The 23,250-nt window shown below is 45.3% G+C and overlaps 1 protein-coding gene across 1 annotated transcript in view; it reads right to left on the minus strand.

Annotated features, from left to right (window-relative positions):
* Positions 1 to 1,441: 1,441 nt before the first annotated feature.
* Positions 1,442 to 23,250, minus strand: part of FAT3 (FAT atypical cadherin 3) — a 688,930-nt gene continuing 667,121 nt past the window's right edge. The window contains exons 23-28 of the mRNA XM_044943370.2: positions 18,378 to 18,531; positions 15,746 to 16,398; positions 12,425 to 12,538; positions 8,510 to 8,569; positions 7,733 to 7,768; positions 1,442 to 7,111 (exon numbers count right to left, since the gene is read on the minus strand). Of these exons, the coding sequence (XP_044799305.2) occupies positions 6,489 to 7,111; positions 7,733 to 7,768; positions 8,510 to 8,569; positions 12,425 to 12,538; positions 15,746 to 16,398; positions 18,378 to 18,531 (1,640 nt within the window). The 3' untranslated portion in view covers positions 1,442 to 6,488. The remainder of the gene's footprint in view (positions 7,112 to 7,732; positions 7,769 to 8,509; positions 8,570 to 12,424; positions 12,539 to 15,745; positions 16,399 to 18,377; positions 18,532 to 23,250) is intronic.

Consider the following 23,250-nt stretch of genomic DNA (forward strand, 5'->3'; position numbering starts at 1 on the left):
TGCAGGAGTCCTTTTACGACAGGAGGTTCTGGTAAGGAACATGGAACTAATAAGTCGCCACCAAAGAGAAGAGTTCAGGAAAGGTCAGAAGGAGACACCATGTGTCCAACCACCTCCCAGAATCCTCGCTGGCATCCACCTTGGCTGAGTGATGCCTGCGCCACCAGAAAGGACTCTGAGTCAGAAAGTTTGGCTAAATACAACCCAGAAACTAATAACAATACCCTAGACTGCAAGCCACAGGGCAGAGCAGTCCTCCCGGGTTCCTTCAACACTCCTGCTCTGCCCGGGTGCCCTTTCCCAGTAAAAGCTCTTGCTTTGTCAGCACATGTGTCTCCTCAGACAATTCGTTTCCTAGTGTTAGACAAGACCCACTTTCGGGCCCTGGAAGGGGTCCCCCTTCCTGCAACAGATGGACAGGCAACCAGAGGATCACAGCCCACTTGGTCAGGAGAGACTGAAAGCCCAGCCAGGGGAGCACAGCAGTGAGAATCCAGCGTCCCGGGGAGGGAGGGGCCCGTGGAGCTGGGCTGCTGGTGCTGGCAGGGCCAGCCCCCGGCCGCTCAGTGCCCGAGGAGGCGCCTTCCTGCTGCTGCTGCTCAGACAAGGATGCTCTCACAGCAGGCCTGGCCCTCCCGCGCCCAGGCGGGGTGGGGACTGTGCCTCTCCTTCTGTAGTCCCTTGTGGTCTCAAGTTAACTTCCTGTAATGTCACTTCTTCAGAAGATCAACTTGGCACTCCTCAACTTCTCTTGTATATATTTTGACTTTTAGTCTGTATACAAAATTGTCTAGAGCTCTGCTTTTTGGAGGAAACTTCAGGTGCTAATTGTGCCCCCAGTTTTTGGATTTATTTATTTATTTAGGATGGAGAAGGCAATGGCACCCCACTCCAGCACTCTTGCCTGGAAAATCCCATGGACGGAGGAGCCTGGTAGGCTGCAGTCCATGAGGACACGACTGAGTGACTTCACTTTCACTTTTTACTTTCATGCATTGGAGAAGGAAATGGCAACCCACTCCAGTGTTCTTGCCTGGAGAATCCCAGGGATGGCGGAGCCTGGTGGGCTGCCGTCTATGGGGTCGCACAGAGTCGGACACAACTGAAGTGACTTAGCAGCAGCAGCATTTATTTAGGAAGAGGCTTGCTGGTAAAGCTGCCTAGAATGCATGGGGATGCATTTACAAAAGATTTCTGCAGTGATGAGGCTCGATGATCCAGCACTGTTTTCATCCCCATCAGGAAAAAAACCCTACAGGCGATGGCACCCAGTAAGAAGCTACATCAAATTTCAATGTAGGTGTGCACCAGAGCCCGTGGAAGTCTTTATGGCAGAAAGAAGTTTCTGAGAAAACTACTATCCCTACAAATATAATTGCCATGTGAGCAATTAACTGAAGACAAATGAAAGGCAACACTTAAAAAAAGTCAACACCATTGATAGTTTCATTTTTTTCTTTTTACTTGAAAATTTGTTTAACCATCAAATTTTGGCAGTTACAAACCTGTACACTGTTCGATTTTTTTGTGGGTTTTTTTTTTGTTGTTATCTTTTTTGTTTTTCTTTCATTTTTTTAGAAAAAGAACACAAGACTGAATACTGCCAACAGCATTATATGCAGAAACAATTCATTTCCTTAAGGGACAGGATCCACTTTAAGTGCTAGCTTTCCCTTTGCATAAGGTTTGGTGTGTGATGTGTGTGCAAATTGAGGTGAGTGTATGTGAGTGTGAAGAAATGATGTACTTCATTCTGAATCTGAAATGGCATACAAATCAGGTACTTAGTAACTGGGCAAAACACACTCGATTTTTAGAATGTCAATAAAAACATTTTCTTGGAAACAGAGAAAGTTAAATCAAAACAGTGGAACCAAAGAAAGGCTATAGAACATTTGGAAATGACTCAAAAACACCATTTTCAAATCTAAAATGCTTTATGTATGTGTGTGTGTGTAGTTACCTCAATAGTTTGCAGACCAACAGCATGGGTGACTTAAAATTATATTCAACCCCCCAAATTAAAGTATCCTGATAGGCATCAAATACAGTATATCTACAAAAGCCTGGAAAATTGAAACCATTATATACAATTTTATAAACATTTTAACACCGAAACATACATCTTTTACAAACCAGCCTGTTTGTAACAGGTAAATTTACATGACAATCTCTCTGATACAGTGCTTAAAAAGAACTGCTTCCATTTCTGAACACATCTGAACACATTTGTCATTTCCCAAAATGCAGTAGTATGGGCTCATAAAATTGTTCAATAGTAGCAATTCAGGTATTTGTTTGCCAGAAGGGTACTACTGTACATACTGATGGGTCCAAACACACTCCAAACGACTCTACGATTCTCGAGTGCATTCTAAACACTGGAAGAGACTAATTATGGCCTTTGTGTAATATTACATACTTGTAATTATTGCTTTTCATTATTACATAAGGAAAGAAAATCTTATTCTTTTCCTATCTCTTAGCCAGCTGGCTAAATATTAACTGATGCCAAATCCACATATGGCAACTTTAAACCCTAGAATTATACAACCAGAAGCTTAAAGACATTGTGGATTTCCACCAGACTAATGTGCAGTTGAACGCTGCAGGATAAACCCCAGCAAAAACACAGAACCCGCCTGCTCACAGACCACACAAAATGATGACACTAAAGAAATGCCTCTTCACATCTCCATTTCTCATGATTGGAAGCTAAAAACAAAAAACATAAAACCTAACCACTTTAGAAATATCCGTGCACTGGGAGGGCAGCAGAGAGGAGAGACCAGACGATTATCTGGACAACGCATGCCAAAGGAACACCAGAGCTCCCAAAATTCTCACATGGAGGTGTTCCTGGGTCCTAAATGATCTAGTTTGCTTACCTCTTGTCTCCCTGATGCTAATCATGTAGACTCAGGCATCGGCAGGGCAGCGGGTGGGTGGGGGTGGGAAGTAAACAGGAATTGGCCGACAGTGTTTTCCTTGCTTCCTTTCCCCAGGCTCTGCTACTGATTCCCAAGAGTGGTTCCGGGTAAGTTCCAGGAACGCATCAATCCCCTCTCTAGGTTTTCACCCTAATTGTCTGATAGGATAAATCTTAAATGCATGGACGTGACTTGTTCATATCACCAAGTCTTCTACAATGGCATTTCATGAACTGGCAGGATAGGAGTACATGGAAAGTTGGCATGGAATGAAACTCAGTAACAGAATCCTCATAGAAGAAAGCAAATAAATTAAACACCTACCTTCTTTATCTTTTACAGCCCCAGAGCTTCTGCTGACTGTATGACAAGCATCACTAGTCCAGCTACTCTCAACCTAATCAGAATGTGTGCAATACAAATAAAGTGCCTACAATGGGCTATGGAAAATGGCTTCCAGAGGTAGCACATACAGGTTAGGAAAACATGTATGGGAAAGACACTAATTGGCTTAAATCTTTCCCATGTGGTTCATCAGGGTGAATGGGGTAGGCATAAATACCAGGGCTGGGAGGAAAGAAAAAAGAAAAACAAATGGACCCGGTAGGTAATATAATCAGAGCTTTACTGTACTTACTGATCAGTTTGAGTTCATTTTATAACTAGCATTCCATCCTCATTTTAGAAAACATTCATTTGGTAAAAGCAATTTTGATAGATGCCCAAAGAAATGTATGAATTTTGTCAATATACCTTTCCTATGGGGGCTGCAAAAAAAACCTAAGATCATGAGGCTTCCAGAGAAATACTCTCCATGAGTTCTCTCTTCTAGTATATCCCAAAGCAGGATTGGGGTGAAATCAAAAGCTCCAGCAGAAGCAGGCAGATACCATGCCCCATGCAGGTTAGTGGTGAATAATAGTAATAGAAAGAATACTGGTCAAATGGATGAGTTCTAGTTCTTGTTCAGCTACTTAACTTCCTGTGTGAGCTTGGGTGAGTCCCTTCCCCTCTCTGGGTATGTTTCCTCTTTGATAAAATAAGGGGATTGGATAAGCAGATCTTAAGGACCCTTCCAGCTCTTGAATCATTGGTCACCCCACCTAGTTCCATCTTGGCCTGGCTGCAAACCATTTCAGAATCTACAGGAAAAGCTAATTATCCAGAAAGTGAAAAGATATCATGTGTTTAAAGGTAATTGATCAAAACATAACACACTTGTCTGGGATACATTTAACTGCAGAGCTACTCTGCAGAAAACCAGGGGAAGATATCCTGAAGAAAGAGGTATTTTATACAGGTCAGAGCCAAGAGTGGGCACAATTTTCTTGGGTGACTTCACAACAGCATTAGGATCTATTTATTACTTCATTACTGGGTTCCGAGGGCACTCTGCCTGGAGGGTATGCTGTGCAAGCAGGAGTGACTCATCGGCATTAATCTCCTTCTAATATTTCCTGGGGCAAGAAATGAATTGTTGGTTTTACTTTGATTGTTTTTTATGCCACTGCATCATAGAAAGTGTAGCAGCGATTCTATTCTAGACCATTAGTTTGTCATTTTCTCTGTGATTCTTGCAAATGGGTTTCTTACATAAGGAAAATACCAAAGATTTCTTTCTCCCAAGCAGCCTTAGTGAAATTCATTTATTTCAAGACCACAGTGCGGATAATGTTTCCATGAGTAGGTCTGACTAAGAGATAGGAAGAGGAGAAAAGCTGAAAAATCTGTGAAATGTATGAGTGTACAGTTTACTCAGGAAGCTTGAGAATGAAAAGGAATTTTTGTTTGTTTTAACCACAAACTTTTGGAAAAACTGACTGCTATAAAGAAGTGGATTGAACATGAGTGAAACAACTGAAAAATACGTCTGAGTAGATGAGACACACCAACGCCGTATGTCACCAGAAACTGTGGACACAGAGATTCGCTCATATGCAGAGAGTGCAAATATGCATTTATTTAACCATGGCCTCTGTGCACATGCCCATGAGCCGACTGAAGCAAAAGAGTAAAGTTACTCAGCTCATCACCTTTAAGCTTCGAGTTACTGTATTTCCAGTCAGATGATTCTCCTGGCAATTTTGGAAACTCAAGGTCAAAGCCCGCATGTCGGAAGACAGGAGAACCAAAAGGCAGGGTGTAATGAAACTTTATACTTTTTTCAAATAAGAGTTTAGTTCTGAAAAATTATAACAAAATACTGTTCTGTCTTCTTCCTTAAAAAAGCTCAGTTTTGCTTCAAGTTAATATAAACAGCAATACCAAAATAAAGTTAACTGAATCGGAAAAAAATATGGCATTTGGTGTTTCTCTAATATCATCAAGATCAGAGAAATTGGAAGGTTGGCCTTGCTGGCAGGATTTTTAACACAGGTTGTATCCTAAAACCTTCCTGTCACTTTTCCTCAAGAGCAGCCTTACTGAGTGCAAGCACATATCTGTACATAGGCCCAGACACACACACTATTATAATTTATACACAATAACTAATCTTTCTTCTCCTTTTTTTAAAAAACAAAATTGCATCTATAGTGATGATGCTACCAATTTAAAACACACACCTTTTATCTGCATTATCAAGAACTGTGATTATCTAGCTGAAAACTTTGGAAGTATTAAATTTTCTTTTTTTCCTTGAATTTGTGAATTCTGCTTAAATCTCTCAATATCTCTCATTTTAGGGAACAATGTACTAAAATATTCCTTTTTTTGTCTCTTTATTTCCTGATTCTCAGAACAAAGGCCAATTTCTGCCTCAATGTTAAAACTGTAGTTACAGCCAAGAATATTTACTGGAAAACACAAAGACTGATAATCACATTCTTTCCAATGTTTGCACAATGTTAACTTTCCCCTCAACTTACAAAATGGGACCCAGATATCTCAAGTATTCCTCTTCATTGATATCTTTCTCAATGATCATAAAATATAACTATATTATTTTGGATGCTTAACACAAACAAACAAACAAAAATAACTGAGCATACTAAACATGTTACCCAAACCTAACTTTATAGCTGAAAGTTGGGTAGCTTATTTAAAAAAAATAAAAAGTTGATTTGAAAGGCTTCAGCCCATTTTCTTATTTAATAATGGTCGTTCCTCTTTTCTTTTGCCTAAGAGACTAACTTTTCCAACAGTCATAACTACTATTTTCACTTCCCCCCATTGGCTCAAAATTACATGCAACAAAGCCTCTTGGCTTGCTGCCAGGTATTAATACTGCAAGGACCAGACCGACGCTGTAACACTTCCCAGGGCACAAGACTGCACAAAGCAGACAGAGGGCCGTCTAACGTCACGGCTGAGCTTGATTCCCCCTTGAAAAACTCGGTGCACCTCTGGGTCATGTAGGCAGGCACGTGCTGCCCGGGTGATGGGTCACCTCTCAGAAACAATTTCTGAGCCTTTCCTTTTCACCCAAGCGGAGTCGAGCTTGCTCGTGACAGTACGGGGAAGGAGTTTCCAGCTGAAAATACCACGTTGTTTGCTGTGCGGAGCGGGAGCCGAGCCGGTCTCTGCGCGTTGTGCCAGCCCGCGGGCTCGACGCCCCCTCTACACCTGGGTCTGCTGCTGGGTCTCCAGAAAAGGAATGTGGAGGCTGGCGAGGCTGAGTTCCCCGACGCTCTCATAGTCACTCACGGCCACTTCGGAGTCGTCGAAGCCGCAGCTGGCCGACACGTCGGAGGACGAGGGGCCCCGGGAGTTGTGCAAGGAGAGGGCCACGCCGTCTGCGGGGCCCGCCGCGGCCTCCGTGCCCAGGTTCACACTCACAGCAAAAGTACTGAACTCGCCGGCGGCGGGCGGGCCCCCCACGTCCGTCTCGTGGGGGAAGGGGTGGGGAGGGAGGTACTGGCTAGGGTGGAACTGCGGCCGCCTCCGGCAGCCCGGGCTCAGCGTGCCGGCCAGCGAGCCGGGCCGCGCGGGCGGCAGCCCGTCGTACTGGTCCGCGAAGTCCTCGGGCAGCGGCGGCGGCAGCGGGTCCTGCCCCAGGAAGTCATCGTCGTGCGGCGGCGGGTACTCGCTATCCACGTCGTACCCCCCCAGGTAGTAGTCGCTCTCCAGCCCCCGTGCGCTGCCCGGTGGAGCCGCGCCCTCCTGGCTCTCGTAGGTGGGCACCTCTTCTATGTCGGACAGGCGGGCCCCAGGCATCCAGTCGGACGTGTCCCAGTGGTAGGCTGTGAGAGGGAAGCCGGGGCAGTTAGTTTCCTCCAGGGCGGCGCTGGGCACAGGGCGCAGAAAGCCGCGGGCAGGGGACCTGGCATGCAACTTTCAATGCCCAGGAGACAGCTAAGAAGCCAGGCACAGCCCCATGCTTTTTATAGGGTCCTTCTCAGTCCCAGCCTTGCTCTTGCCCTGGGGGTACAGGCAGCGGCAGCTCTGAGGAGGACGCCTGATTGCTGCCGTGTCTCCCACTCAGCCTTGGTGAGCAAGGGCACGCTGTGGAAACACAGTTCTAGAAGGCTCTCCCCTCCACGCCCTCTTTCTAGCTGCAGGCTAAGTGCAGACCCAGGCTGGCAACATGCTCTAAGAGGCAAGATGCACCAGCCTTTCTGTGGACCTCAGGAGGGCGGGAGATACCCGTGCAAATGAATGAATGACTGGGGAAGGGAGAGGCTTGGGGAGGGAGATGTGGGCGGGGTTTTCACCCCTAGTGCCGAGCACACAAGACACCTGGAACATGCAAAAGTCAGGTCAAAGACACTCAGAAACGATGGAGGGAGACGGACAGGGTAAGAGCAAACTCAGGAATTCCTAACGCATAAGGAACATCTGGTGCGGGGGCGTGCCAGTGTCACCTCGGTTGAAGTTCTGTCCTTGATCCATGACGGACACTGTTTAAATACAAAGGGAGAAGTGAAACGGACAGTCCAAGGCATGTGAAGAGGGTACAACAGGGCATTTTAGATGACTTTTAACAATGCTCCTATTCCTCCCTGTTGTTATTTACAACACAAACAAACAAAAAACTCATGTATAGCAGGCCCTAATAGTTTTAAATCACTAATGAAAGTTACTAATTGAAATCAATCCCCATAATATTGTAGCTTTGAATGATTTCTTAAATATCCCTAGCTCATGGTAGGTGCTCAATCATGTTGAACGTAAGAATGAACTTAGTATTAATCTGGACTTCAACTAAGTGGATATTCTTCTCTGGGAAGAGATTTTGTAAAAAGAGTATCTCACATATTGAAAAAATTATGAGCTGGATTTTTTTTCAAAACTGTAAAATTCACTCTAATTCAGAGAGAGACATTCAGTGTCTCATTTGAAACCACCTTTTTACTGTTGCCAGCTGATTAAAATCACCCTTAGTTCATAAAATAAAGAAGCTACAAGGATGTATTATACAGCCCAGGGAATATAGCCAATATTTTATAATAACTATAAATGGAGTATAACTTTCAAAAACTATTAATCACTATGTTGTACATCTGAAACATATATAATACTGTACAACTATACTTGAAAAAAATAAAATAAAATCATCCCTTTTTCAAAGTAACAAGGAAGCAGTATTTCCTAAAAAGGTAGTTGCCCAAAGAAATGCTACAGAAGAAAACAGTAAATACCTTCATTCTCTATAGTGTCAACTACATTGTTGACAAGCTGAATGACAGTCACTATGGATGCTTGTGGCCAGGAAAGACGACAGGAGGGAGGAGAAGGACAGTCTCAGGTTAGTTACGTCTTCTAAACATACACTCTTAACAACAGCACAGCAACAACAAAGGTACAGCCCGCAAATACCCAGAGTTTCCCACAGTCCACCTACTGGACTACAGCGGACACTCTTATCCCCTGGGGTTCTCAGAGGAAGGGAAACAGCAGCAAATCTAGGGCCAGTCCTCCTGAAAGGCATGGTCGGCAGGAATTGCCACGCCACAAATTCACATCTCGTGGCCCAGGGAAATCAATCTAGGAAGGCAGAGGCTCATAAGCTCATACTAATTTCTCATTAGTAACTCCCAAAGGCTCCGAGGAAGATCGCACTATTCCCAGCGATAATTACTTGCTGGTCAGCCGTGCTACTCTGAGCCAAATGCCAGTGATGGACGACGACCTTTGCAGGACTGATGGTTTCACCCTCAGATGGCGCCAAGGGCAGCCTGGGACGACCCGAGGCCCAGCTCCCACCCGCAAAGTGTTGATGGGAGCTTGGCCTCTGAAATAGTCAGAAAATGGGGAGAAGATTTCTGTGCCCATCTGGGTCGCCTTAGCATCTGATACCAGAAGCTTTTGGAGAGGTGATTAGGCTTAAACCAGTCGGTAGAAGGCTAAGTCAAAGACCTCTTTTTGTAAATGTCATATTACTCTTGGAAACATATGGCTTATCTTCAAATATCTTTTGATATTGATTTCTAACATAATTCCACAGTGATTAAGAGAACAGACTCTGTTTGACTTCAAAATCTTTAGACCATCAAATTTTTGTACCTTGTTTTATGACCCTGGATATATTCCAGTGTCTCCTAGTTTATAGTCCATGGGAACTTGAATAGAATTTGTATCCTACTATTATGCAGGTCAGGAAGCAACAGTTAGAACTGGACATGGAACAACAGACTGGTTCCAAAAAGGAAAAGGAGTACATCAAGGCTGTATATTGTCACCCTGCTTATTTAACTTATATGCAGAGTACATCATGAGAAACGCTGGGCTGGAAGAAGCACAAGCTGGAATCAAGATTGCCGGGAGAAATATCAATCACCTCAGATATGCAGATGACACCACCCTTATGGCAGAAAGTGAAGAGGAACTAAAAAGCCTCTTGATGAAAGTGAAAGAAGAGAGTAAAAACGTAGGCTTAAAACTCAACATTCAGAAAACGAAGATCATGGCATCTGGTCCCATCACTTCATGGCAAATAGATGGGGAAACAGTGGAAACAGTGTCAGACTTTATTTTTTAGGGCTCCAAAATTACTGCAGATGGTGATTGCAGCCATGAAATTAAAAGACGCTTACTCCTTGGAAGAAAAATTATGACCAACCTAGATAGCACATTGAAAAGCAGAGACATTACTTTGCCAACAAAGGTTCGTCTAGTCAAGGCTATGGTTTTTCCAGTGATCATGTATGGATGTGAGAGTTGGACTGTGAAGAAAGCTGAGTGCTGAAGAATTGATGCTTTTGAACTGTGGTGTTGGAGAAGACTCTTGAGAATCCCTTGGACTGCAAGGAGATCCAACCAGTCCATTCTGAAGGAGATCAGCCCTGGGATTTCTTTGGAAGGAATGATGCTAAAGCTGAAACTCCAGTACTTTGGCCACCTCATGTGAAGAGTTGACTCATTGGAAAAGACTCTGACGCTGGGAGGGATTGGGGGCAGGAGGAGAAGGGGACGACAGAGGATGAGATGGCTGGATGGCATCACTGACTCGATGGACGTGAGTCTGAATGAACTCCGGGAGTTGGTGATAGACAGGGAGGCCTGGTGTGCTGCGATTCATGGGATCGCAAAGAGTCGGACATGACTGAGCGACTGAACTGAACTGAATTGTGTGAAAATTGTATAAATCTTAATTGTGTTGAATTGGTTCATGGTGCTTTTCAGGCCTACTTTGTATGTGTGTGTTAGTCGCTCAGTTGTGTCTGACTCTTTGAGACCCTGTGGACTGTAGCCCGCCAGGCTCCTCTGTTCATGGAATGCTCCAGGCAAGAATACTGGAGTGGGTTGCCGTCACCTACTCCAGGGGTTCTTCCCAACCCAGGGATCCAACCCAGGTCTCCTTCACTGCAGGCAGGTTCTTTACCATCCAAGCTAGCAAGGTCCACTGTATCCTTCTACTTTTCAGTATATTCATTCTATTAACTTTTGAGAGTTTGATATTGAAACTCCAACTAAAAATTTTAATTTACTTAAAAAATTGTAATATATAGTGAAATTATCTGTAATTTTGTTCTGTCTTTTCCAAGTCTCCTATAAATGTGTTATCATACTTTCATAATTTAAAAACAAGAACGAGGAAAAAACAATACTAATTGGAATAAAATTCCTACCACTTTAGGAAGCCTGCTAGAATGGACCAGCCTAGAATGCTAAGCATGAAAGCTCAAGTGTGTCATGAAGCAGAGACTGTGAAAGTAGTCAATCGGACATCGTCACTGGAGTTGCAGTGCGGAGATGGAAACACTGTGTCCTTGGGTGCCTCTAGGTGAAACACAAACCAGAGACAGCTCTTCTTCTGGTAGGGCTGAAGAAGGGGGTAAACACCAAGGCAACCGGATCTGGAGACCTGCCTCTGACCTTCTGAGATAGCCTGGAGGAAGTCTGCTGTCAGCGCGGCTTGTTGCCCAACGGTTTCTGCACCTCTCAGGAGGGCCAGGGATTTGGGAAGGAAGTGGGAGGGATTACGGGTAGTGGTGGGGAAAGCAGAGAGTTTTACTTCCGTGATTGATGTTATGGTCTTGGGGCTCCCCTGTTTCTATCTTTACCTGTGGGGTGGGAGTGGGGGGACAGCAAAGACTGTGCTGCTTTCATTTTGTACTTCATGGTACAGAATGCCCAGTGTTGGAGTCAGCGCTCAAGAGAGACTCTGCAAGGGTTTAGGGTTGAATGATGCCATACATTAATACATATTCCATTTTTACCAGTTGTTGACAAATGGGAAAACAGCATAAGGTATAGACTAAGATAAGGTTGCCTGTCTGTTTATGACTACTGGAAATTATTCTTGGTTCACCACCATGTGGTAAATTCTCACTGTTTCATGACCATTTCTGCTCCCCTCCCCTTCCTGGGGGGATCAACCCAGTCTCCAAGCCTGGTTCCTCAGGTCAGAAGACTGAGTCCAGAATTAATGCCCTCTCCGTAAGCAGGGGCTCGTAGGCAGTGGAGGTGGCGGCTGTGGAGTCAGTGGGGCTCATGAGCCACATGGGACGGGATGCACCATTTTGGGTGCATGTTAGTGTTTCAAAGGAGCGGATGTATCATGTCTACTAGAGTCTCCAAAAGCTCACACCCGACACGATCATAAGGGGTTCTCAGCTGAATGAAGGCACTGCCTCTCTGGGAAGCAGGTTCTACAGGAAGGAGGTCTTGCCTCTGAACGAATTTCTAATGATGCGGAGGTTGGATGTAGAGTGAAGAGTGAAGACATCATCACAAGTTAAAACAAAAAAGGAAATAAATCACAGTTTGCTAGAGAGTATTCTTTGGGAGAAGGTGGTTCCATCATGACCCAAATCAAAGAGGACACATTGCTGGAGGTCTGGGGGAACCTCGTGTCCTTCTGCACCTGCTCACAGCTGGGGCAGCTCAATGAGAGCTTTGCTTTTTCTGTGAAAACACCCAACAGTGGTGTTTTCCAAAAACACCAAAGTTCACCAAAACTTTTTGGTGAGTTGACCAAAAAGCTGTGAGCATGGGCAGAAGTCCAAGATCAGGTCAGGAAACGAAACAGGTCCCATCACCCTCCCTTCAGCCAGCGGCTGCTGTACAGGAAACACCGTCCTCCAGGGGAAACAAATCCCAGGACTTCTTACCATTGTCGTCGCCCGAATCCGACTGGAAGGAACTCAGGGACTGAACTTCCGAGTTGCTGCCTTTATTACTGCCTGCAAAGCAGGTCACTTCTCCCGGGTCATCAACCCCTTTGTCTTCGCGGACAGCCAGAGAGAAAGCAGAAATGACACTGGTTATCTTGTGCATATTTCCAGCCCTGTCCCCTGCCAGAGTTCACTCCTTGGGGCGCTTTCATCTGCTTACAGAAAAGAATTCAGCCACACAGTAGAAAATTGATTGTGCCATCGGGGGCAAAGGTCTGTCAATCAAGAGATTTACATTATGGATTCGAAACCCTTAACCCGTGGCAAATGAGCTTCCAAATAGCTGACAGCCGAAAGTCACTGCTCTGTCTTCAAAGGGGAGCGACTGAGTGAGGAGTGAAGGGACGATGGAGTGGGCTGGGTTTTGCCCTTCAGAGTTAATTTAAATCATTTGCATGGGCCAACGTGGTGTCAACACCAGGTTAAGTGAGATTATTTTTAAAATAGGGGTATAAATATTTTATAGGCAAGAATATCATTACAGGTCTCCAAACTTCATCTCTGGGGAGTGAGTGAAGTTTTCCGTGTCGCCTTCTAGAGGGCAGCGTCACACCACTTTTTGGGAATGGCAGCACGCGGCACTCTGGCAGGAGGGCAGTCGGTGGTGTGGACGTGCTTTTAGCCACACACTTCCCCTTTCTTTGCCGCACAAAGACAGCCTGCACACACACACACCAACAGACACCCACACAGCCACACACACACTACAGGGCTACTGTCTTATTTGATGGACTAAGGAAGCAATGGAAAACAACCCGTATCTCCAAGTTGTCAAGGGAAAAATGAATTAGTCGCTCAGAGACTGTCTCGCCAGCTAGCGCTGCCTTGCTTAACAAAGGAGGAAATGTATTCCATAAAAACTCAGCAATACTTTAGGGGGCCGCTTGAGTTTTGGCCTGAGGTGGAGTCTGGAAATAAAGCTGTCACGTTCCGAAGTAGGGGGAGGGAACTGATCAGCAGGAAAACTTCCAATCATTACAGAGTGTGACGGCACCAAGAGAGGGGCCTCGTGCTTCAGGAATGGTTGTTCTTCTCTGTGACTGGAGGGATCACTGTTTCTTCCACATGGGGTGGTGGTGGGAGCGGGCACTGCAGTGTGGCCTCTGCCACCAGATGCTGGAGCCACAGCAAAACAATCAGTTGATAAACAGCTGATCTAAGTGGAGAGAGACACCAGGGAGAAATTCACCTATCAGCAGCCATACCGCAGAAAACAAGACGTGCCTTGGAAAAGCACAAAGTGGGCACCAGGCTCAGCCGTGAACACAGCTGATGGGAGGGAGGAGATGCCAGGTGACCCACCCTGGTGAACACAGTGCTGGGCAGAAACTCCTCTCTGCACTCCTCCACTTATTTAAGCCCCCCACTTTTCATTGCTAAGTAAAAGGAGGCTGTCTCTTTGTGGCCGGTGTGTTTCCCTTCCTGGCCCTAACCCCTGCCTACCTCGCACACGCAGGCATTTGCAAGTGGTCCAGATTGAGCATACTCTTAGCTCCTGCTCCCTTGGTGAACTCACACTCTCAGAGATTCAATCATCTGGAGTGTAGTTGGCATCCAAACTTTTACTTCTAGCCTTGCCTTCCTCCTAAACAACAGAGCCAGACACCCCTCAGGAGACCCCTTCTGTGTCCTCTGCACTAACTGAGCTGCTTCCTGCTTCTAGAAGCCCCTCTCAGACAGTTTCCTCTCAAATCTTCAGTTGAGTTCAGTCGCTCAGTCGTGTCTGACTCTTTGCGATCCCATGGACTGCAGCACGCCAGGCTTTTTTGTCCATCACCAACTCCTGGAGATTACTCAAACTCATGTCCATCGAGTTGGTGATGCCATCCAAGCATCTCATCCTCTGTCGTCCCCTTCTCCTCCTGCCTTCAGTCTTTCCTACCATCTTGTAATAGGTTATTCAGTTCAGTTCAGTCGCTCAGTCATGTCTGACTCTTTGCGACCCCATGAATCGCAGCACGCCAGGCCTCCCTGTCCATCACCAACTCCCGGAATTCACTCAGACTCACGTCCATCGAGTCGGTGATGCCATCCAGCCATCTCATCCTCTGTCGCCCCTTCTCCTCCTGCCCCCAATCCCTCCCAGCATCAGAGTCTTTTCCAATGAGTCAACTCTTGGCATGAGGTGGCCAAAGCTTAAAGACACCAGGAGGCATGCCCCCTTCCTCCATGGAGGAACCCTTTATCTCCTTGACTACAGGTGCTTTCTACCTTCATTTAAAACCAGCCTCCCCCCGCTTCTGCTCCAACATATATCAGAGTACTGTATCCCCAGCCTTTGGAAACTCCAGCCACCCAGGGTGTTATTGCTGCTTGAATATAAAGCCACTAGGCCTGATGAAAAGTCATAGGATACAACAGAGCTTGCCTGACTGATACTAGAGCGGGGAAAACAATCACCACCTCTCGCCTAGATGTTCATAGAGGCCAACTAACTGCTTCCTTCTCGCTTACTTTCTGCTTAGTCTCTTTTCCACGGATTGGTCTGAACCATCGTTTAAAAATGGAAATTATATTGTGCTACTTTCCTGCTTAAAATTCTGCATTAGTGTTGCTCACCAAGCTCCAACTACATTGACCTTGTTTATGTTCTTCAATAAACTAAAGTCTTTCCCACCCCAGGGTCTTTGCACTTGTGGGTCTTCCTTTTGCCTACAATTCTGCTCCAGGAGGCCAATAGGAGAGGGAAACACTAGCATCTGGCCTGGACCACATTTCCTGCTTGTCTCCTGGACCCTGCATTCCAGCCAAACAGAAGGACCTGCTCTTCTTCTGAATTTGTGGGTGCTTCTATGTAGAACACTTTTCTTTTACTAGACTTTTAATCCACCATGGTCCAGCTCCAGTGTCCCTCTGCTCCTCTCAAGTCTTCTCCCTAAGACTGGAAATACTCCCCTCTGACCTTCCAGAGCACACTTCCTGTATATTGCATATGTGGCTACCCTGCTTGGTTTATTGCCAAGAGTATGTTGTTATGAGAAGAACATGGGTTTTAGAGGCTGGCAGCCCTGGATTGGAATACCAACAGCCTCTTACGAACTCCGTGATGGTGGGCACCTTATGTATGTTCTCTAAGCCTCATTTTCCCCATCTGTAAATGGGGATAGGAACCAGAGCAATATTTCAGAGCTGGTGTGAACCTTCAGTGTCAGGGCCTGCCCTAAGGAGAGCTCTGTGCCTCTGGGGTCGCTCTCCCTTCCCAAAGTTCTACTAAACACTAGTGGAAGCAATGCTGCTGAATTCCTCCTGCGGACTCACTCTCAGTGCCCGCGTCCCAGCCGTTCTTGCGGATGGAGTCGCAGTCGGAGCGGCAGGGGGACACAGCGGGCAGGTTGGGGGCCACGCTGCACACCACCACTCCCCGCCGAGCCGTCAGGATGCGCGGGGACTCGGGGTGGAAGGTGGTCATCTCCTGGGGCTCGCTGCCCAGCCCATCCCCGATCTTGTCCAGGTTGCTCCTGGAGTCGCCCTGGAAGCATGGGGTGTAGGCCATGGGGCGCACGGGCACCTGCGGGGGCCCGGCCTCCTGGTACGCATGGCGGCCGTCCCCGGCGCGCAGGTTCCGGAAGGGCACGCCGTTGCTCTTGCGGAGCAGGGCAGCCGTGGCGGGGTCCTGCACCAGCGTGATGTTGTTGCGGGAGTAGCTCTTGCGGAAGACCTTCTTGCGGAAAACGACGAAGAGGACGATGAGGGCAACGATGACCAGGAGCACCGCGGCGATGCCGATCAGCTCCTCCCTGCCCACATAGGCGTGCCCGGCCTGGATGTTGGGCACCACCACCGGCCGCAGCCCACAGTACTGGCCCACGTAGCCCGGCGTGCAGTTGCACACGAAGGAGCCGAACACGTTGACACAGGCGCCGCCGTTCTCACACTCCTCCCGCTCGCACTCGTTGACGTCCTCCTCACACCTTTGCAACAGAACACAAAAGCCCCCTCTTAAACAGCAGGGCTGGCGTGCATCTGCTCTTACACGGACATCTTTCAGAACAGTAAAAAGCCCCTGTAGGGGCCTCTGAAGCAACACAGAAATGACGCGATGCAGGGTACACGGGAGATGCGTGGGCCCTAGGACGTCCTCATCACTTCCTACCAACCAGCCAATGCCATCTCTCCTGTACTCTGAACCTGCCCGGCTGGGTGGGGAGGAAAGGGCTGTCCTGGGAGAGAAGAGATGGCATGGAAAAAGAAACCAGAAATGCTGTTGAAGACATACTGGTCTTCAAATGCTCAGGGCCAGATGGATCTCAGAATGCAAAATTTTGCAATTTTAGAAATGACATACACTACGTGTCTTTCATATTATGTAAAATACCCACCCCATCCCACAAACTGGCATAGGACCTATCACCAAATATACCAGTGTTTCTACAGTGAAACATATGGATAGTCACACTAAATGAGGGAAATAAAGACTAGAATAGCCTTGGAATGGTTTGCTTGGTTTTGCCAGCAAATGTTTGCCATGATTATATTCTCAATCTTTTTACTTCTTAGAGCTTTGGGGATTGTAGAATTGCAGATAAAGAGCTGTGAACCTAGACACCCCATATAGAGTTTCCCAGGAGGAGAAAGTTTTTGATTCTGACATTTCCCTCCAATGAACACAGTAATTTTTGGTCTCTCTGGGAAGCTAGGGTAATGGGGCATATGTAGGTGGTGGGTGGAGGGATAGGTAGCAATGTTTATCTTCCAGATTCTATGCTTAGGTTTTTAAATTTTATTTTTATTTATTTAATGTGAGATCTAGTTAACTCACCAGAGATGGAACCTGGGGTTCCTGCTGGGGAGGGTGGTCTCTCAGTCACTGGACTACCAGGGAAGTCCCTGTGTTTCTGTTAAAGGCTAATGCTAACTCAGATTACCAGGGGGAAAATGGTTAAAGCATTCTAAAGAGAAATAAATCAACTTTATTCTCTTTAAAGCAATCCATGACTTGCTTTGAGTATAGTTAAAATAGGCAAACATGTAAGTCTTCCTCTGAGTTTAACGTTATTTAAGAATATAGTCTTTCCTCTTCCTTGTCCTCTACTTCTGCAGTTGTTCTGACATGTTCATTTTAAAAGGTCCGATCACGTATATCTTTGGTAATCCACCTTTTAAAATGTAGTCAAACGTCCCTAATGTGAACAGACTGAGGCCAGGTCAGCTGGAAATTAGTCAGAATCACAGAGTAGTTAAAAATAAATGCAGCTTTATTACTTTAAATTACATCCAACGATTTAAAGTCAGCTAAGTATTTCCTGGTAAAGTCCTCAGGAGATTTGCTTTAATGAATACATAAGACTGATCTGTAATTAGAATATCACTTTGCTTGAGATTTTACATAAATATATATATGTATATATATATATATATATATATTTCTAAAACCATCAAGGATGGTTAAAGTGGTGTTTTACTCAGAACTGAAAACATTCCCTTTCCATTTGGCTAACACTTTAATTTCCCTCATTCTTGGGGGAATAAAAGATTTTCAAAGTAAAGGTAAGTCTTTAGTTTCTCAGGATGATCATAAAACCCTAGGTAGTAGAGTCCAGTTGATGAGTTCTGGGGAAATGCATAGCATATCTGTCTCAGAATTATCCTGGAAACATTAGGGTCATAGATGACTTTCTTTAAAAGAATTTTTTCCCGATTATATAACACATAGTACTTATATAACTTTTTGAAAATATAGAGAAGAATAAAGTAAAAATGTAATTTCCCCATAATCCCACTCCCCAGAGATATTCCCTGATAACATTCTAGTCATTGGTAAGCACTCTTCATGTACAGGCATTAACCCTTTGCCCATCCTATCAGTAGTGGATATTTTGCCCCAGTTAGTTTTGTTTTCTTACCAAGAAGAGGCAGTGTAGAAAAAGACTAACTGCACAGTCTCACTTACGTGACTCCAGTGAGTCCAGCTTTGCAACTGCAGATGAAAGTGTTTCCTATGGGGTCGCAGGAGCCTCCATTCCGGCAGGGGTTTGGGAAGCAGGCTGTGATCTCAGATTCACAGTTTCTCCCAGTGAATTGGGAGAGACAAGTACACTGATAACCTGGAGAAACAGAGGAGCTCGTGAGCCATGGATGCTGCTGCTGCTGCTCAGCGTGCACAGACTCTGCCATAACGTGGCCTCCTAATTCCTCTGAACAGGGTCCAAATTCCAAAATGATTAGCAAATTGGTTATTTTGAACTTGGAACACATCTTGCCACAAAAATGCCACGTAATGGTTTGTAGCTCGTGCTAGTCCACAAAAATTCATCTAATTAACCACATACATGAATGATAGTAAGAAGGGTAAAAAGACACCCAGGGAACAGATCCCAAGAACAGAGATCAGGATGCGAAGGAAGATGCTTTCCCCACCACACTGCTACTGTAAAGATAGGATGTCTCTATGTAGGACTTTATCTAGGTACTGTGCTCATGTCATTAGATCTCTTCCACAGCAGCTTCCTGAGAAGGGGTGTGCATGAGGTCAAGTGAGACCTCACACAGCTGAACGTATTTTTACTCCATCATTACACTTTTTTTTTTTTTTGATAATTAAGTTATGTATGGGATTCTAAGCAATTCCTTCTGTGTTACTTTTGAGAAATCCAAAGTCATTTTGGTTCCTGTGTGTGACCTGGTTTCTTTTCCCCTCTTAACAGTTTGGAAGGCCTTCTCTTGCTCTCAGTTTTCTGAGCTTTCACAATGATGTACACTTTCATGTGGGTTTACTTCAACCAGTCCTGGGTACTCAGTGGGATCTCTTACAAGGTGTAAATCGTAAGAACTTTGGGAAATTTTCTTTATTTCATTGATGATTTCCTTTCCTTTATTTTCTCTGTTCTATCTTTATGGAAGTTTTATGGTTTGGATGTCAGATCTTTTGGATTTTCTTTAATTTTATTTTTCTCTCTTAAATTACACCTCTGTGGGGTTTTGCCTTACTTTCTGAGTTTATCATCTTTTGAAACTTTTATTGACATTTTCATATATGCTGAATTTTTCCAAAGGCTCTTACTTTGTTCACTGAGCTTTTATTTTCCTAAAACACATAACATCCGGCTCCTGTTTTGAGGTTATACTATCTTCTCTTATTTCCCTAAAGATATTAATAATATGCTAATGAAGCACTCTCCCTGTATAGTATCTTCCAAGTCGCTTTTATCTGTTTCTGAGGTTTGGTCTCTGTGAAGGCACACTTCCTATGTCCAGTTGACTAAGCTCTAGTGCCCAGTTACTGGTCAAACACTAGTCTAGATGTTGCTTTGAAGGTATCTGTGGATGTGATTAATATTTACAATGAGTTGGCTTTAAGTAGAACAGATTGGGCTTCCCAGGTGGCACTAGTGGTAAAGAACCACCTGCCAATGCAGGAAACATAATGAGACGTGGGTTCAATCCCTGGATCATGAAGATCCCCTGGAGGAGGGCATAGCAGCCCACTCCAGTACTCTTGCCTGGACAATCCCATGGACAGAGAAGCCTGGCGGGCTGCAGTCTATAGGGTCGCAAAGAGTCAGACATGACCAAAGCAACTTAGTATGCATGCACAAAGCAGATTATCTTATATAATGTGGCTTCAGTTCAGTTCCATTCAGGTGCTCAGTCGTGACTCTTTGTGACCCCATGGACTGCAGCACACCAGGCCTCCCTCTCCATCACCAATTCCCAGAGTTTACTCAAACTCATATCCATTGAGTCAGTGATGCCATCCAGCCATCTCATCCTCTGTTGTCTGCTTCTCCCGCCTTCAATCTTTCCCAGCATCAGGGTCTTTTCAAATGAGTCAGCTCTTCACATCAGGTGGCCAAAGTATTGGAGTTTCAGCTTCAACATCAGTCTTTCCAATGAATATTCAGGACTGATCTCCTTTAGGATGGACTGGTTGGATCTCCTTGCAGTCCAAGGGACTCTCAAGAGTCTTCTCCAACACCACAGTTCAAAAGCATCAATTCTTCAGTGCTCAGCTTTGTTTATAGTCCAACTTTCACATCCATATGTGACTATTGGAAAAATAATGTGGGTGGATCTTACCTATTCAAAAGAAAGCCTTAAGAAGAAGGAATTCTACCTCAAGACTGCAACACAGAAATCTTGGCTGAATTTCCAGCTCTGAAGATTTCAAATCAAAGACTGAAAAATGAACTCTTCATGAATTTCTAGCCTGCTGTCCTGCCCCATAAATTTCAGACTTGCCAGTCCCACAATCCTATGAGCAAATTTCTTAAAAATCAATCAGTCTCTCTCTTTCTCTGTTTGTTTCTCTCCCTCCATACCTATCTATAATCTATATATCTATCCATCAATCATCTGTCTATCCATTCATCTATCCTATAGCTTCTGTTTTTCTGGGGAATCTTAAGACAGTCCCTATCTTCCAAATGAGAGGATTTCATTCCTTGTCTGATAATCCTGGCTTATCAGTTCATACTGAAGAATGGGGTGGAAGAAAAGTAGAAATCTGATAGGAAGCTCTGAGAATATCAGTGGGGCTTGTCAACTATGATACTGTGTCAGTATCCTTGAGTGGGTCAATTTCCACAGTAATGACCCTTATCCCCTGTTCAGAGGGAGGGTGAATACCTGGTTTCTAGCACATGGGGGATTGGGCGGTAGTAGAAGAAGTGTGTGGGTCTCAGCATGCAATGAGCACATCATATTTACTGTAGTCCACAAATAACCATCCTCACTGTTATTAGAAGCACTCTTGGGTTAATCTCTGCTTCCCCCAGTGGTCAGTGATTGATAGTGGAATATTGTAGATTGATCTCTGCAGGTGTAAGATAATTAATAATCTGTAGATTGAAATAGCGTATGCTCTCCGTAATGACTCCACACTCCAGAGAACTCTCACGTACAGGAGGACATCATGACTGTATGTGGGTGCTCATAAATTTGGAGAAAGATATCTTCAGGAGGCAAGTGGAAGAGGCAAGAGAGACATCTTCACATTCACAGAAGAAGGAATCTGTGTAGCCCCAGCCTCCCTGACAATAAGAATCACAGAGAACCAGAGATTGAAGCTCAGAGAGAGACCCAAGACTCTTGAATGCAACACCAACGAAACATCAGAGAACTAATTTATAAAGAAAGATCACTGTTGATGCAACCTGTGTCCAGAGAGAGCTGGCCTGAAGTCTGTGGGCAGGATGCTTGCTTCAAATTATGCTGCTGACTTGGGGCAATTTTTTCTCCAGTTTGGGAAATTGTTCACTTAAAGGGAAGTGGGGATTGCTGAAAGCAGTTGTAACTGGGAAAAAATGCTTCTTTATGTCACCTGGCTAGCCTTTGGTGAGGGTGGCATGCCATTTAGAGGGAGAGTGACTTGTGAGAAGGAACTCAGTTCCTTTTTAGACTAAAGGGAGGGGCGGGAGAACCAGGAATCTGCAAAGCACAGCGATGATGAGGATGGGGAAGGCGGTCAGCCCAGTTAGGACTCCTCCTCTCCAGCTCCTATATGACAAGCTTCTGGCTGTTTCTCAAACTATAGCAGAAGTAAGTGGGGGCCAGGGAGGGGCAAGGAGGGACTGTCCGAAAATAAGGGGCATTTGACTATCATGGAAACTGGCTTCTATGGAGGGTCATGGGTTTGATTTTTTGATTTGGCGTCTCTGACCTTGGGCAATCAGAATTTAAAGCGAGGCCCGCCCTCCAGGGCACCGCTGTACTCCCACACATTTCCTCCCGCTTTTCGTCACTTAGCACTACTCGCTACTCTATGCGGCCGCCAGCCTCACTGGTTAACCTCCTCGCTGCCACCATGTGTCTAAGCCATCGGCAGTGGCGCGCTGGAGCTGGCTCATCTACGGTTCGGGGTGCTGACTTTAAGTGTTCAGGAAGTTGGCAGACAGTTATTAAATCACTGGTAGCCTGATGCCAGCCAGGCTGGGAAGAGTTACACCACAGAAATCAGCAAACACTCAGATCAGGGCTTTTATTTTTAGAGAACTGGTTTACCAGCACAGCTGGGGATAGGGATAGAAGGACAGCAAAACACCACCTATGAGCACAGAGATCACTACAAATCCTGCACAAGGAGAAGCCCTGTTCTGCACCTGAGAAAATTAGATGTCTATTTTGAAGGTGATGATGATGACGGTAGCTAACACTTAGTGACATTTATTATGGACCAAGGACAGTTGCTTTCGAACTGTGGTGCTGGAGAAGACTCTTGAGACTCCTTGGACAGTAAGGAGATCAAACCATTTAATCCTAAAGGAAATCAAGCCTGAATGTCCACTGGAAGGACTGGTGCTGAAGTTGAAGCTCTGATACTTTGGCCACCTGACATGAAGAGCCAACTCATTGGGAAAGATCCTGATGCTGGGAAAGATTGAAGGCAGGAGGAGAAGAGGGGGCAGAGGATGAGATGGTTGGATGGCATCAGAAGCTCAATGGACATGAGTTTGAGCAAGCCCTGGGAGATAGTGAAGGATAGGGAAGCCTGGCGTGCTGCAGTCCATGGGGTTGCAAAGAGTCAGACATGACTGAGCGACTGAACAGCAACAAAGGACAGTTCTAAGCACTTTACTTGTATTAACTCATTTAGGTCTCAAAACAAGCCTACGATAAAGGGACTATATTTATTATTCCAATTTTATAGATGGGGTACAGAGAAATAGATTATGTAGTCATGAAACTAGAGTGAACTTGAACCCCAGCAGTCTGGCTCCAGAGTCCTGCATTGTTCAGTTTTCTCCTGAATTGCATGTTTAATAGTCACACTTCATTTCACTCTCTATCTGAATTTCTCTGTTTATTAAAGACAGAAGCAAACTCTC

This window comes from Bubalus bubalis, chromosome 5 (genome assembly GCF_019923935.1).
Source record: "Bubalus bubalis isolate 160015118507 breed Murrah chromosome 5, NDDB_SH_1, whole genome shotgun sequence".
Classification (NCBI taxonomy): domain Eukaryota; kingdom Metazoa; phylum Chordata; class Mammalia; order Artiodactyla; family Bovidae; genus Bubalus; species Bubalus bubalis.